Source organism: Amblyomma americanum, chromosome 10, assembly GCF_052857255.1.
Source record: "Amblyomma americanum isolate KBUSLIRL-KWMA chromosome 10, ASM5285725v1, whole genome shotgun sequence".
Taxonomy (NCBI): Eukaryota; Metazoa; Arthropoda; class Arachnida; order Ixodida; family Ixodidae; genus Amblyomma; species Amblyomma americanum.
The window spans coordinates 21659068-21672869 of NC_135506.1; the positions used below are offsets into that span (position 1 = coordinate 21659068).

The window sequence follows — 13802 nt, forward strand, 5'->3', positions numbered from 1 at the left end:
AATTGGTTTTTGGGGAAAGGAAGTGGCGCAGTATCTGTCTCATATATCGTTGGACACCTGAACCGCGCCGTAAGGGAAGAGGTGAAAGAGGGAGTGAAACAAGGCAGGAAGAAGAGGTGCCGTAGTGGAGGGCTCCGGAATAATTTCGACCACCTGGCGATCTTTAACGTGCACTGACATCGCACAGCACACGGGCGCCTTAGCGTTTTTCCTTGATAAAAACGCAGCCGCCGCGGTCGGGTTCGAACCCGGGAACTCCGGATCATTAGCCGAGTAGCCGAGCGCCCTAACCGATTAAAACACATGCTTCAGTTTCGCTGAGCAAGGAAACGACCTGGGTCGCCGGTCGGAACACGTTATTAGTTTTTGGCAACGCTTCCGGTAGCTATAACATGGCGACCACAATATGAGGTCGGTACAACCCATACGTGCCAACGATATTTCGGCGCTGTTTGAGAAGCCTCGGATCGTTCAAATCACTTCGGCACGAAAGCAAGTGAAGATCCGTTACCTGCTTGCGATTGGACAGAAGCTCACAAGTTCCAACTATGCACAGTGGTTAAAAGAAATGATTAACAGCAATGACCTCGAAAAGCATTCGTTCGATCTAGTACTGATTTCCAACGGCCTTCTAAGAACAAAGCCCACGAAGAATGACATGCCGGTAGCAACACGAGAATCTCAGCATAATTACGCGCGCGAAACAACGAGATCGTGGACCCAACGATTAGGAACGAAATATGTTGTTCTCAATGTAGATCCTCCGATTCGTGTCCCGCCGTCAGGAGACGTAGCGTGGCCGAGAGAAAACTGCGCGGGGCTCTCTCCGTAATGACGCATGCAAATGGGCGACGACCACGACAACGTAAACACGAGCGCAGAAAGCAGAACCCGGAAACCGGCGGCGAACCGCGGGGAGTTTGCATAGCTTATTCCCCCCGCAATAACTGGAGTGAAAGGGTAGAAAAGCAGCAGAAGAAGCATTTGCGAGAGAATTTACTGCCGCGGCATTCGGTGAGCGCGCGCTGCTCTAATCTCACGAGCGCCCCAGGCAGCGCCAATTGGTCGCCGCGCACTTGCGCCACCCAGCGCCCCCCCCACGGCACGCACACAAAGACCTCCGATTTCCGCCAGAGAGAAATTGCGTAGTCTCAGCAGATAACTCGCGATCTCGGGGCCGCTCTCCGCGCTGGGAACTGCGTGAATCGCGGCGCCGTACGTAAAAGAAAAAAAAACTGCAGCGCGCTGCTGAATTTTAATCCCCCCCCCCCCCCCCCCCCCCCCCAAAGGACATCCGTCGATCTGACCCTTTCTCACCGTACGCTCCGACACAGTTCTCTCAAGCGACCTCCCATAAACTCCCTCTCTCAGTGACTACGTGTAGACAATAGCCGACAAGCGCACGGTATGTGCGTGTGGCGGGGGAAGGGGGGGGGGGGGAATCATAAAGTAGGAAGTACAAACAAGCCCTTTCGCTATCTCGTGAGATAGGTGCAAAACGAGAAAAAAATAATCAAAGTTCAAACAAAACCGAACGGGCGAACACTTCGTGTCGCAACAAGTCTAAGCAGATAGTAAATACACGCAGACTTCGTACCACACGCAAGCGTCTTCTGCGTGCGCGCTACCGCAGGCACGTCCGTCGTCTGCTAAGCGCACGCAATCGCAGACGTGGAAAAGCGGTCAGTCGGGCTCGGCGCACGCCACAGCGCCCTCGCTATTGTGCATACTTAACTAGTCGGATAGTATAACCCGTATACATGCGTCTTACAGCGACGTGACCCGATATCGGGTTACGAACGCCTATTACAGCGTCTCGTATCAGATATCAGCTGAGCGTATCAGACATTAGACGCGTCGGATCAGCTGCCGCACCTCTCGCTGGGAGCGCTACTGTCGCGCGGTGCCGGTTTCCGCGTTGGGTGCCGCTCCAGTGAAACAGCGACTTTCAAGATAGGATTCTCTTGATAATAGCACTACCGGACGCCTAATGTGCACCGTCGTTAAGGATTTTTTTTTTTTTGGCGAGCCACCGTTTTGTTCAGTTGCAGAACACAGGGACGCCGCTGACTAACTTAATTTGACCATTGCTGGGAGGTCTTCATAGTTTTGCTATCGGTCGAAAAAAGGAAAGTCGCAAGAGGATGTGAAGGCGACAAGTCGTTCTGTGTCGTCTTCTGATACTGCAGCTGACACCAGAACTACGATTCTGAGCTAACTAGCTAGGTTCCGCCTCTTGTGGAGATCTTCAGTTCCATACCTTGGCACTGCAATCATCACACTCGAATCAAAGATAAAAGATGTAAAAGATAACAAAGAAAAAGATAAAAAAGGCCTCCAGGATAAAAGCTTTCGCGTCCCGGCAGCACAACACTTTCACCAGGGCAGCTTCGGCCAGGCTTCGCAGTTTCAATTTCCGAGCAGGCTGGCGACCGTGCTTTCACGAGATCGGACTCGAGAGGAAAACTTAACCTCTTGGATGGAACGTTGTCTACGAGAACCAGAGCGTGTGGTAGTCAGTGTGAGAAATGAGTGATGGTGCGCGAAGTGAGAGAGCAGAGGAGTACGTGAGCAGTGCGAAGAGTGTGTGAAGGAGTGCAGGAGGATGTGTGAAGGAGTGTGTGATGTATGTGAGGGAGCAGGTGAAGGAGTATGTGAAGGATTATGAGACGGAGTGTGTAAATGAGTGAAGTATGTGTGGAGGAGTACGTGAAGGAATATGTAAAGGAGTGTGTAAAGGAGTGAAGTATATGAAGGAGTATGTGTGGAAGAGTGCAGGAGAACATAAAGGAGTATGGGAAGGATTATGCGACGGAGTGTGTAAAGGGGTGACGTATGTAAAGGAGTGTGTGTGGAGGAGTATGTGTGGAGGATTATGTGAAGGATTATTGAAGTATTGTGCGAAGGATTGTGTGAATGATTTTGTGAAGTGTGCAAAGGAGTGAAGTATCTGAAGGAGTACGTGGAGCATTACGTGAAGGATTATGTGAAGGAGTGTGTAAAGGAGTGCAGTACGTGAATGAGCACGTGTGGAGGAATGAAAGATGCGTGCGAGACTGTGCAAGCACGCAGCAGGACAGTGTGCGAGAGACAAGTGACTGAGAGTGAGTGGGCGTGTGCAGGGCATGTGAGCGAGTGGGTGAGCCCACGAGCCAGCGATTGCAGCGGTGGCAGCCCGTTAGCGGCCAGAGACCGGCGGACCCTCGGCCGGAGTGATCGATGGGCGCCCCTTGTCATCGGTTTCCTCCCTCCCCACCTGGCGCTGAATCAGGACGGGGAAAAGGGAGAGGGCAGGTGGCAAGGCCGTCGACCGGCCTCCCTGCGTATAGAGCTACGAACGCACAGCGCTCGTTACACATCACACGTGCCACACGTGACGCCTCTCTCTCTCTCTCTCTCTCTCTCTAGCCGTTCGTTTCGCCCGACGAGCCGAAAACAAGGCAAGCCACCCGAACCGTGGCAGCGCATATGCAACCAGAGCAATGCCCTCCCTCCAACGGCACTGCGTCGTTTCGCGCTGAAAACACGCTAATATTTTTTTAAGCTCGCAAGGACAAAAAAAAAAATGGCGACGCCTTTCACGAGTAAGAGTCTGAAACTAAGGACGCAACAATAGCTTGCGGGTGAACCCGGGAAGCTCAGGGTGCGTCCCTATACCGCTCTATAAACGCAATGGCCACATTGCGCTGGCCATATCTGAGGGATTAGCCCACCTTTCCTCCGCTGTTCTCTTTACGGGAGCTTCCCATAAGAGTACCGTGTATTCCCTCAAAGTTACCTCTGTCGTCTACAAGTCTTCGCCATCATCTTCCAAACTCACCCGGATCACATACATAGCATACCCTCTTACCTACGAAGTCACGTATGTAAACTGTGTATTGTACGCGTCGCAGTTCACACAAGTGTAAGCTTATGAAGGCGTAGGTGTTCTATGGTTTGGTTTGGTTTATGAGGGTTTAACGTCCCAAATCGACTCAAGCTATGAGAGACGCCGTAGTGAAGGGCTCCGGAAATTTCGACCACCTGGGGTTCTTCAACGTGCGCTGACATCACACAGTACACGGGCCTATAGAATTTCGCCTCCATCGAAATTCGACCGCCGCGGCCGGGATCAAGCCCGCGTCTTTCGGGCCAGCAGCCGAGCGCCGTAACCACTCAGCCACCGCGGCGGCTCATAGGTGTCCTGTGTTATTACCGAGCTGAGCCTGGATATACAGGGTGCTTCACGTAAGATGACATCAATTTTTAAAAATAAGCTTTTTGAGTAAGAAAGTTAAAAATAGTTCAAACGTTACCTATTAAATACTAGTTCATCAGCCTGCTGGTTAGAGTTGGGGCAAGGTTAATGGGAGAACAGTGAGGGAGGCCTTTGTCCTGCCGAGGACGTAGTGGGATTGATGATCATCATCCGTGCCTGTCGCGCAGCACAGCGACAAAGCGATGCTGTTCTTAACTCCTTCCCGACTATGTAAAGTAAGAGCGCGACAGCGTACTATGGCCGACGACGCGCAAATGAGGAGCTGCAGCCGGTCCGCACGGCGGTCTATTGGCGGTCGGAACGCGTTCAATGTGGAGCTGGCTTTCCCGCATTGCTTCAGAGGTATTGCGGCAGCCCACATCGCGCAACGGCGCCCTTGGCCAACGCTCCGTAAAAGGGAAGCAGCCTCTTTGTAATCCGGAGGCGGTGGATACGTGGTGCGCCCCGCCGCGGTGGCTCAGTGGTTAGGGCGCTCGACTACTGATCCGGAGTTCCCAGGTTCGAACCCGACCGCGGCGGCTGCGTTTTTATGGACGAAAAACGCCAAGGCGCCCGTGTGCTGTGCGATGTCAGTGCACGTTAAAGATCCCCGGGAGGTCGAAATTATTCCGGAGCCCTCCACTACGGCACCTCTTTCTTGCTTTCTTCTTTCACTCTCTCTTTTATCCCTTCCCTTACGGCGCGGTTCAGGTGTCCAACGATATATGAGACAGATACTGCGCCATTTCCTTTCCCCAAAAACCAATTATTATTATTACTTTGTAATCCGGAGGCGGTGGATACGTGGTGCAACTGTAAGCGTTGCAGGAGACTGTCGACCATCTCTGCGATCTATACGGGTCGACAGAGAGCTTTACACCTGGAACAGGTGATAAAGGGTGACAACGCGTCCAGCTGCCGACCTTGATCAACGTCGCCTGTCTTGATTCAAGGTTACCGCCCCGCGTTAGCGGCTATAGAAACCACGTAAGGAACATCATCGGGTTACCGGTATATGTGTGACTGGACTGACAGCTTAGAATAACGCTGCTCTCATTGCATATCTTTCGATGATTATGGGTATTTTGGTAGCATTTCAAACTGGGCCAGTTCGTTCTTTGCACGGTGTTGCATTCTTGAGGTAATCGAGAAACGCCCACAAGACTAAGATTAAAGCAACACAGCGAGCAATGAGGATCTAGTATTAATGGAGCGGACGCAAGAGCAGCTTGGCCAAAGAGAGCCATGATTAATGCGTTTCATCTGTCCCAAGCGGGGGCCAAAGACAACTTTCCCAAAGCATTTCCTCCGAAAAGAACCGAGCACAACGACCGAGAGAAAAAAAAAAACTTGCAACCATTGGAATAACCGGACGGCATCCGACAGCGGCGCTACGAATCGAACCCTGCGCCTCCCGCATAGTATAAAATGAAGGACGCTCAAACCGCCGCCATACGAACGGTTCAACAACGCAGCGCGATGTTTTGAGATCAGACAGGACAGCAACCGGTAACGGAAACTCCGGATAAATAAACGTATAGCCTTGTCGGACAAACTCCGCACGAGAGGCGCTTTTCGAGAAATCCGCACAGTACTCATAAATCCGGGTGCACGCGGCTGCAAGGTCTGAGACCTTCAGCGCTCACTGGAGCAGGCAGCGCGGAACAGTTTTGTGCGGGGGCGAGCGCAATTCCCCTTGGGGGTCGAATCCATGAAGGCAGCAGCGACGGCGGTGGCCCGGAAGGGCCCTGTGACTCATCGTTTCATTGCGCGCGCGCGCAAGACCAGGCAAATTTGCATGCGCCAGCAAACCATCGGGAAGCGCGGGCTGTCGCAGTGAGTGCTCGCACCCGGCAGCTTACGGTGGAGCCGGCTCTAGAACTACGTACAACCGATACGCTAACCGCATTATCCTGATGAAGAAGCCACATTCAGACACGGGACATGAGTTAATTTCCTCAGCTCCTCGAGACGTCTTGCTCCTTTGAGGGGTTTTTGTTCGCGAAAAAAAAATTAACGACCCAGATCCAGTCTTGGCACACAACGCTTGGCTCCTGTAAAACTTCGGCGCGTTGTAAGTTCGTCCAACACGTTGCCAAGACGACCGCAGGGTACACCAAACAGAACTTGAACTTCTATAAAGGCACGAGTTCTCGTTTGACGCGGTATGAACTGATACGCGACTGACACGCCGGTTGCCGGTTCCGAGCGTTGACAGTTGACGGAGCAGGTGCGCAAGGCCTCCTGCGCTTTCACTCCGTCAGAGGTTGTGGCTTCACACGTACCCCGGGTTTTGCGGCTTTGCGGGTGAAGCATTGCTTTCGCGTCAAAATGTTCGCGACGGTCAGTGTTGTCCATGCGGCTGAGTATGCGTTAGCAAAGGTGTTCTCCACGGACGGAGCAGTCGCTGCCGCTGCCGGGTTCAGACAACACCTCGTTCAGACAGTACGAACGGGTGGCGTGATCTGGTCAGTCACTGTGTGGCACGCCGTGCATCCTCTCCGCTCAACCCTACCCGCTACCCGCCACCCGCCACCCTCCCTTCGTCCTCCCTCATTCACTTTTCCGCTCCCCTCTCCTCTGAAAGTGCAGAGGCGCTTTCCCTCTCTCCGCTGTGCCGCCTGTCAACCCAGACCTCAGACGGACGGACGGACATTTTTCCGACAGAGAGGTTCTAATGCTAACGCATTAAATAAGTGACCAACATCTCCTTTTATGTTCATGTCAATAAAAACAAAAAGATAAGTGATCAACATTAAGAACGAACACACGAAGAAGGCAATCTGAAGCAGAAAGATTACCAGACAGCGATCTAAGATGCCGCGAGTTTATGGGGCTAGCTGAACCTCACTTCGGGCAGGCACCCATTTTCTCTGACCCAGTAAACAGCGACCGTGCGGAAGCACGTTCGCGCGTATCAGTGCGATAGCCTAGTGAGACAAGGAAGATCTGGGGGAATTTTACATAGAGCGCTGTCATGGCGCGCTAGGTGATTCGATCGCTTCAACTATGAGAGAGCCTCAAAGGTCGCCATAGCCCTGATATGCACCTGCTCTTATCCTGAGCACCTGTGCGGACGCCGAAAGTCGTGGAACGGGCCGACGTCCCGTATACAGCTAGAGTTGCAGTACGTGGGCTAAAGTGAGAGGTCAAATCACCATTTGAGTCTATGTGCATAGCGAAGGAGCGCCTATGTATTTGCGAGCTTTATGATAGCCTCCAAGAATACATATGCCTCTATAGGGGCTCCGTTGGAAGAAGGGCATGGAGTATACGTATACCCACACCACAAAGGATTTCATTCATTCAGTAAGGTAATGCAGGCGCAGCACGGCGTACCCTAGAAACCTTTTCTGCTCGCTACCATTGGAACCGAAACTTTCGAGTGTATTCCAAAAAGTCTCGGCATCACTTCCGGCGTAGGCTTGGCACCATTTTCCAGAGGACGTTCCCCTGATTGGGTCGAGAAGGAAACCAAAAAGCAATCCATTATGAATACTCCCAAAACATGTCACTCGGAGTACAAGTGCCTGCCGTGATCGTGAACACTTTGTTCTCTTCCTTTTAGCCAACCTGCGCAGCACATACAATGACCCTACCGGAAGGGCGACGCCGACCTGCGGCCGTCGTCATTCACCGCCCTCACCGAGGCACCAGGCTTGGACGGCTGCCACCGCAGCGCCCGCGGCGACAGGCGCATTGCCGCTGTTGCGAACACGTGTTTACAAGAGATGAGACAGCAGCGCGAGCAGCGGCACCGATCAGGCAGCATCAAGGACTTCCCTCCGACGACCAGAGAAGCGGAGGGGACAAGGCCCTGCTCGAAGGTCGACGGCAGAACAGGCGCGCGGTGTCCGTATTACTCCATGCGTGTAATCCTCGTCCGGAGTAGCGTGCCAGGTACATAACCGGGATTACATTTTCGTTTATTATTAGACACATGCAGTCTTCGTTCCCTCTTCCATCAGTTCCTTTTTTAATTTTTTAAATTGGTTTTTGGGGAAAAGAAATGGCGCAGTATGTGTCTCTTATATCGTTGGACACCTGAACCGCGCCGTAAGGGAAGGGATAAAGGAGGGAGTGAAAGAAGAAAGAGGTGCCGTAGTGGAGGGCTCCGGATAATTTCGACCACCTGGGGATCTTTAACGCGCACTGACATCGCACAGCACACGGGCGCCTTGGCGTTTTTCCTCCATAAAAACGCAGCCGCCGCGGTCTGGTTCGGACCCGAGAACTCCATCCCTTCCTTCAACCGCCTATTTTGTCCTTTATACGTTCCCTCACTTTCCCTTCCGTTGGACCCTCATTTCTTCCTTCTTTCGGCCTCTTTCTATCATGCTGACCAACTTTCTCTCGCCTCCATTCTCTCGTCCTCCGTTCGTTTTCTTCCTGTACCGACAAGCGAAGCCGACACGCTTGCGGGTCGAACGGAGTTTCCCTACCGCGTAGCGAAGGGGATTTACGACTGCCACCGGGTAATAAAAGTGAACGCGAAACACACGGCGCTGTTAGGGGAACGTAAACGAGGTTCGCTCGGCGAGTTGGCGCCGTCGACAAGGTGAGTACGGCGACGATAAGGATCTCGTAACACGCGCACGCAACACGTTTGAATTAAGCACTCTTCGAGTGGGTACCTCTTTCCCATGCAAGGACGAGGTAAACACAAGGCACGCTTCCGTCAACAGCTCGATAGGGCGTAGCCGTGCTCGGACGGAGCGGCAGACTGGCATCGGCGGTGGTCCTCGCTGCAAAACAAAATTCACTGCCAAAGTCACTTCATGCATTGTTCTTATTCGTTTATGTTTCCTCGAATCAACGGCTGTGCCCCCGTGTTTCAGTACGTTACCACTGCTAGGCGTATTTTCCGCAAGTACGTACCGTCGGAGACAAAAGTCCCTGGACCACGTGTTCCTTGAAGGAAGCAGATAGCTCTACTATATTAGCCGGTGACTGGAGACCACACTTGTACAGGTGAAAGTAAATATTTCACTTCTTTCTTCTCCACAAGTGTGGTCTCCAGCTGCCGCCTAATAGTAGAGTGATAGGCTATACGTTTGAGAAACACTTGGTTCAGAGACATTTGTCCCTGACTGTATGCCCCTGAAGCCTGGTTTGTGGCAGGTGGGCCACCTGCCCACTGGGTTGCGGGCAACCTGTCAGGTGTGTGCCGGCCTTCACCTGGTTGAAGGCCTTTAGGCCTATACCCAGGTCTTTATCCAAAGGCCTTTAGGTAAAAGGTCTTTATGCTAAATACCTTCAGGTAAAATGTTTTATAGGCACGTAAGGACCTTAAATTCCTGCCCTAACTAGTGCTACCGCACGATATTCCGCACTTAGCCATGCTAAACTGTCTGCAATTGTTTTTTTATCACAAGACGAGTGAAAGTGATTTGGACGATTTCACGGGAGGACAAAGAACTGAAAGCTGCTCCCACCTGTCCATTGCGCATGCGCACAAGGCACGCGGCTGGCGCCTTATTCGTCAGCACCAGTATAAGTCTCCGCTATGCTAAAACCCTCAAACAGAGCACGGTATAACTGCCGCGCGGGGTGACTTGCTTCTAGGTTTACAACTCTGAAAAGGCCAAGGCCACCCCCCCCAACCCCGTCTCGAGCAAGTTCCCAAAGGCGAGCTTACAAGCTAAGGAGTTACAGGCGCAACACGCTCGAGATCAGGCTACGCAGTTTGTTGTTCCTCGAGGTGGGAACGAGATACAAAAAAGAAAAAACAGCACGATATCACGCCACCGCGGCGGTCCCACGATTTATTTACACTGGGCCGCGCTCGCGTTTTTATCTAGGCGAGAGAAAGCCCCGGCGAATCCACACTCCCGGGAGCGATGCGGGACCAAGGGGGTGAGAGATCCACCCCTGTATACACCGGGGCCGGTATAATACGTGCCCCCGGTCGAGCAGCGTTCAACGTACGCGCCGGCGCGCGAGTACAGGGCACGGCGTCCCGTTGCGTAAGCACCCCCGCCCAAGGCTGCGGGAAGCGTGCAAGTAGAAACGTACAATGGGCATGCTGTACGCAGAGGGGACGACGTAACGCGGGCGTGATGAAGCGAGGGGGGGGGGGGGGGTGCGATGAAACGGGCGTCTTCAATGTCCTGCCACCACCCCCCTCCCATCCCGTCTTCAACTCCGACAGAGACAAACTGGTTTTCCTCTCGGCAGGATATACATAGAGAATATGTGAACGAAAGTGTGTGAGGGGGGGGGGGGGGGGGCAGTGCACGGAGATCACATCCAAATTGTCGTGGCGGCGACGCTCCGCTCGATGTGATGGTACAGTATAGCAGCAGCTGTAGAACGCGAGATGCATCACTGCGTTGCTCCAGCACTCAGCCGAGACCCGCCTCCGAAGGAGAGGATGAGGACAGGAGGGGGACGTCACCCCCTCACCACGCTCTACGAGAGGAATTACCCCTCAATCTTGGAAGACGGGGGCTGGAAGAGAGCGAACGACGAGCAACGACACCCCGAGAGCGAGCTGTTCGCGTGAGACCCTCTCGCCTGAGTCACGGCGCGGGAATGCTGAGGCACATTCGAGTGTCGACTACACTCCGCAAGGGGCGATGTTTATTTATTTACCTCCCGAAGCGGCCCGTAAGGGGGCCAGGGGCTTAAGAAGTGAACAAAACGGCGCACGTCGAAATTAAGACATACGAAACGTAAAACGTCACTGCAAATCGAGTAGTGTGTGTGTCTGTGCCTTTTTAGATTGTTTTAGTGTTGCGCGCAGCAGTAGTTTAGTCAGAAATGAAGAAGTGCGTAAGCATCCAGCTTGGGTTCCAGCCTTTTTCCAAACTTCATTCTAGTCTACTTCCAGTCTACTTTCTTTCGTGCAAGCGACTTGTCGGTTAGGGAAGATTAAGCCTCCAATGAGTTACGATTTAGCATGAAGACTAGATTAAGCCTGGACTAAAAAGTTTTGTGCAAGTGGCCCCAGAAGGGAAAGGTGCCTGCTATCAAAGAAAGGAAAAGCGTTCAGTGACAAACACGAAAGTTCACGCTTTAGAGCACGTTAACAAGTGCGTCGTCGGAATCGCTATGTTGGTGGGTCCAGGACGACGGTGAACGCGGTGTCTAGTCCGCTTAACACCACCTGCTCTGATGTGCACTGCGAAAGCCGTATGTGGTCCACCACCACCACGGCACCAGTGACGTCACGAGAAAGCAGTCTATAACCGCGCGAAAGCTCTGAGGCTGATAACGCTGATGTTGGGGCTAGTTGGTCGAGCATGTCCACTAGCGCTGCTGCGAACTACAATATCAACAAGACCGCCTAGATGGCTTTTGTTCGTGGCTTAGATCGGCTGCGACGTTGGAATAGAAAGATTGTACATGAAGGTTCTTGGACAACGTTACCTTCGTTCCTTTACGAGTTCAATGCGTGGCAAAATGCGAAAACGTGGAAAAGCGGTTCGTTTCGTCGCTTATGGTAGAGGATTCAGCACGAATAGTCAAGGCGTATGAAATGATAGCCTTAAACGAAGTGGAAACCGCTTACAAAATAGCCGCCTCGTTGGCTCAGTGGTTACGGTGTTCGGCTGCTGACCTGAAAGACACGGCTTCAATCCCCGCCGCGGCGGTCGCATTTCGATGGAGGCGAAATGCTAGAGGCTCGTGTACTGTGCGTTGTCAGTGCGCGTTAACCCTTTGTGGGACAACATATATGTTTTGCAAGAATTATAAAAAAATTTTTATTACACTTGAAAATGAGGCGTACAGAAATGATTCTGAACAAATTTCACAATTTTATTAGGTATAGTTAAAGAAAAAAATGTGGGACGCATTTGTCCCATTGACACTAAATGGGAAAATGAAATGTGGGACGTATTTATCCCATTGACCTACACGGGTGCCACACTAGGTTAGTGTTGACTAACCACTTCATGGAATGGTCCAAAACAGGTCACACAAAGCGGGACTGAGCATGCCTTGCACAAGAAACTTGTTCGCACTTCTTTCCCCCTCGTGGAACACCAACGGCATCTGCGCCTATTTTCCACTTTCACAGGGTTGTGCTCTCTTCCCATGAACCGAACTTCATCCGATACGCCAACCATTTTGTGACCATTTTTTCTACCCTCCTTGTTCATTCTGAACGGCTTCCTGCTGCCGGTGGTTCTGAATGTGATAGAAATCGCTTCCCTGCATTAGAAAGCAACGACAAGTTCTAGATCAAATAATTCGAAAATTACCGCTCAAAATTCTGCCATTAGGCTTAGCAAAATGTGCAACTTTTTTCAGCATGGTATTGAAAATTTGCATTTATCTCATTATATGTCAGCTGAAATCTCAGAAACAAGAGCTGATTTTAATCCAGGGTTGTTTCTCTGAATGCAGAAAAAAGGAATTACTTACCAGGCATGTTGATTTTCTTTTCTGCCAGATCGCATATAGTCGAAAACTTCCAATGCATCAGAAAAAAAGAACGAAGTTTCAAGTTCTGGACTCACTGCCTCATCTAGTGGAGGCTGCTGAAACTATATTTAAAAGAAGTGCTGAAACCTCTCAATAGGTGGCAGCACATCACAAGAATGATTCCGGTTTCCTTCTGCTTCGTACGAGCCCTTTAGAGTCGAGCACTATGTGGGACGTATGTGTCCCACTGTCCCACAAAGGGTTAAAGAAGCCCAGATGATCGAAGTTACCCGGAGCCCTCAACTATGACAGCTTACAAAGGGTCGCGCGCTATGCACTTGTTTCCGACCTTCACTTATCAGCGATGGCCGTTATACTGACGTTGTGATAATCGGTACCTTTCATTTCCACAACTTACTGGAAGGGGGTTATAAATTCACTAACTCCTTGTAATGGCAATAAAGACGTCAATACTGTGTTCCACTCTTTAAGCCCTATCTCTTTAGGGGAGGGAGAACCCTTGCTCCATTAGGACTAAATTGTGCCATAAGAAACAATTGAATACGGACAGCTGCAGAGAGCCCGAATCTTCCCACGACGGCACCTCTCACCTGGACACTTCGTTTCGCTCATTTATTTTCTTCATTTCATTTTTATTCCCTTAACGTCCACTTGTCCGGAACATTACATAAGGGTATTAACATTAAGGGCATTACATGAGCAGCAATACATATGAGAGGCATTACATGACAGGCATTACATGAGCGGCATTTCATGAGAGGCACGACATTACATATCGAGTAGTTACAGGTGACGGTGACACTATAAACGTCGCCAAGTGGCATAAAACACGTAGCATTTAAACCATACACGTGGTCCCAATGCGTATGCAAGTGACGCTTCGCCCGACTGCGCAGCAGTAGCCGCCGTGCGCGCTATGTGGGGCAAGCGACGGGAACCGCCGTCGCGTCCCGGATTTTTTCGGCCAATTAGAGCCGGTAATTGGACTAATAAGCCGGTGACGCGAAAGATGACACGGCCCCGGAGCGAGGAGAGGACGAGGTCCAAGTGGCCGGGGCTTCCGCTCAGAAAGAACTGCAAACACACCAGGGGCCGTGGCGACAAACGCCGCACACCTGGTTGGACACTGCATAATTGGCCGACAGAGTCGAAATAAGCGTCCACGCATGCCGGG

General features: G+C 51.7%; 2 protein-coding genes across 2 annotated transcripts in view; one reads left to right on the top strand and one right to left on the bottom strand.

Annotated features, from left to right (window-relative positions):
* Positions 1 to 13802, bottom strand: part of AdamTS-A (ADAM metallopeptidase with thrombospondin type 1 motif A) — a 463942-nt gene that overhangs the window by 425321 nt on the left and 24819 nt on the right. The window lies entirely within an intron of this gene.
* The window catches only part of LOC144108074 (uncharacterized), a 39556-nt gene continuing 36310 nt past the window's right edge, over positions 10557 to 13802 (top strand). The window contains exon 1 of the mRNA XM_077641355.1: positions 10557 to 10738. Within this exon, the coding sequence (XP_077497481.1) occupies positions 10557 to 10738 (182 nt within the window). The remainder of the gene's footprint in view (positions 10739 to 13802) is intronic.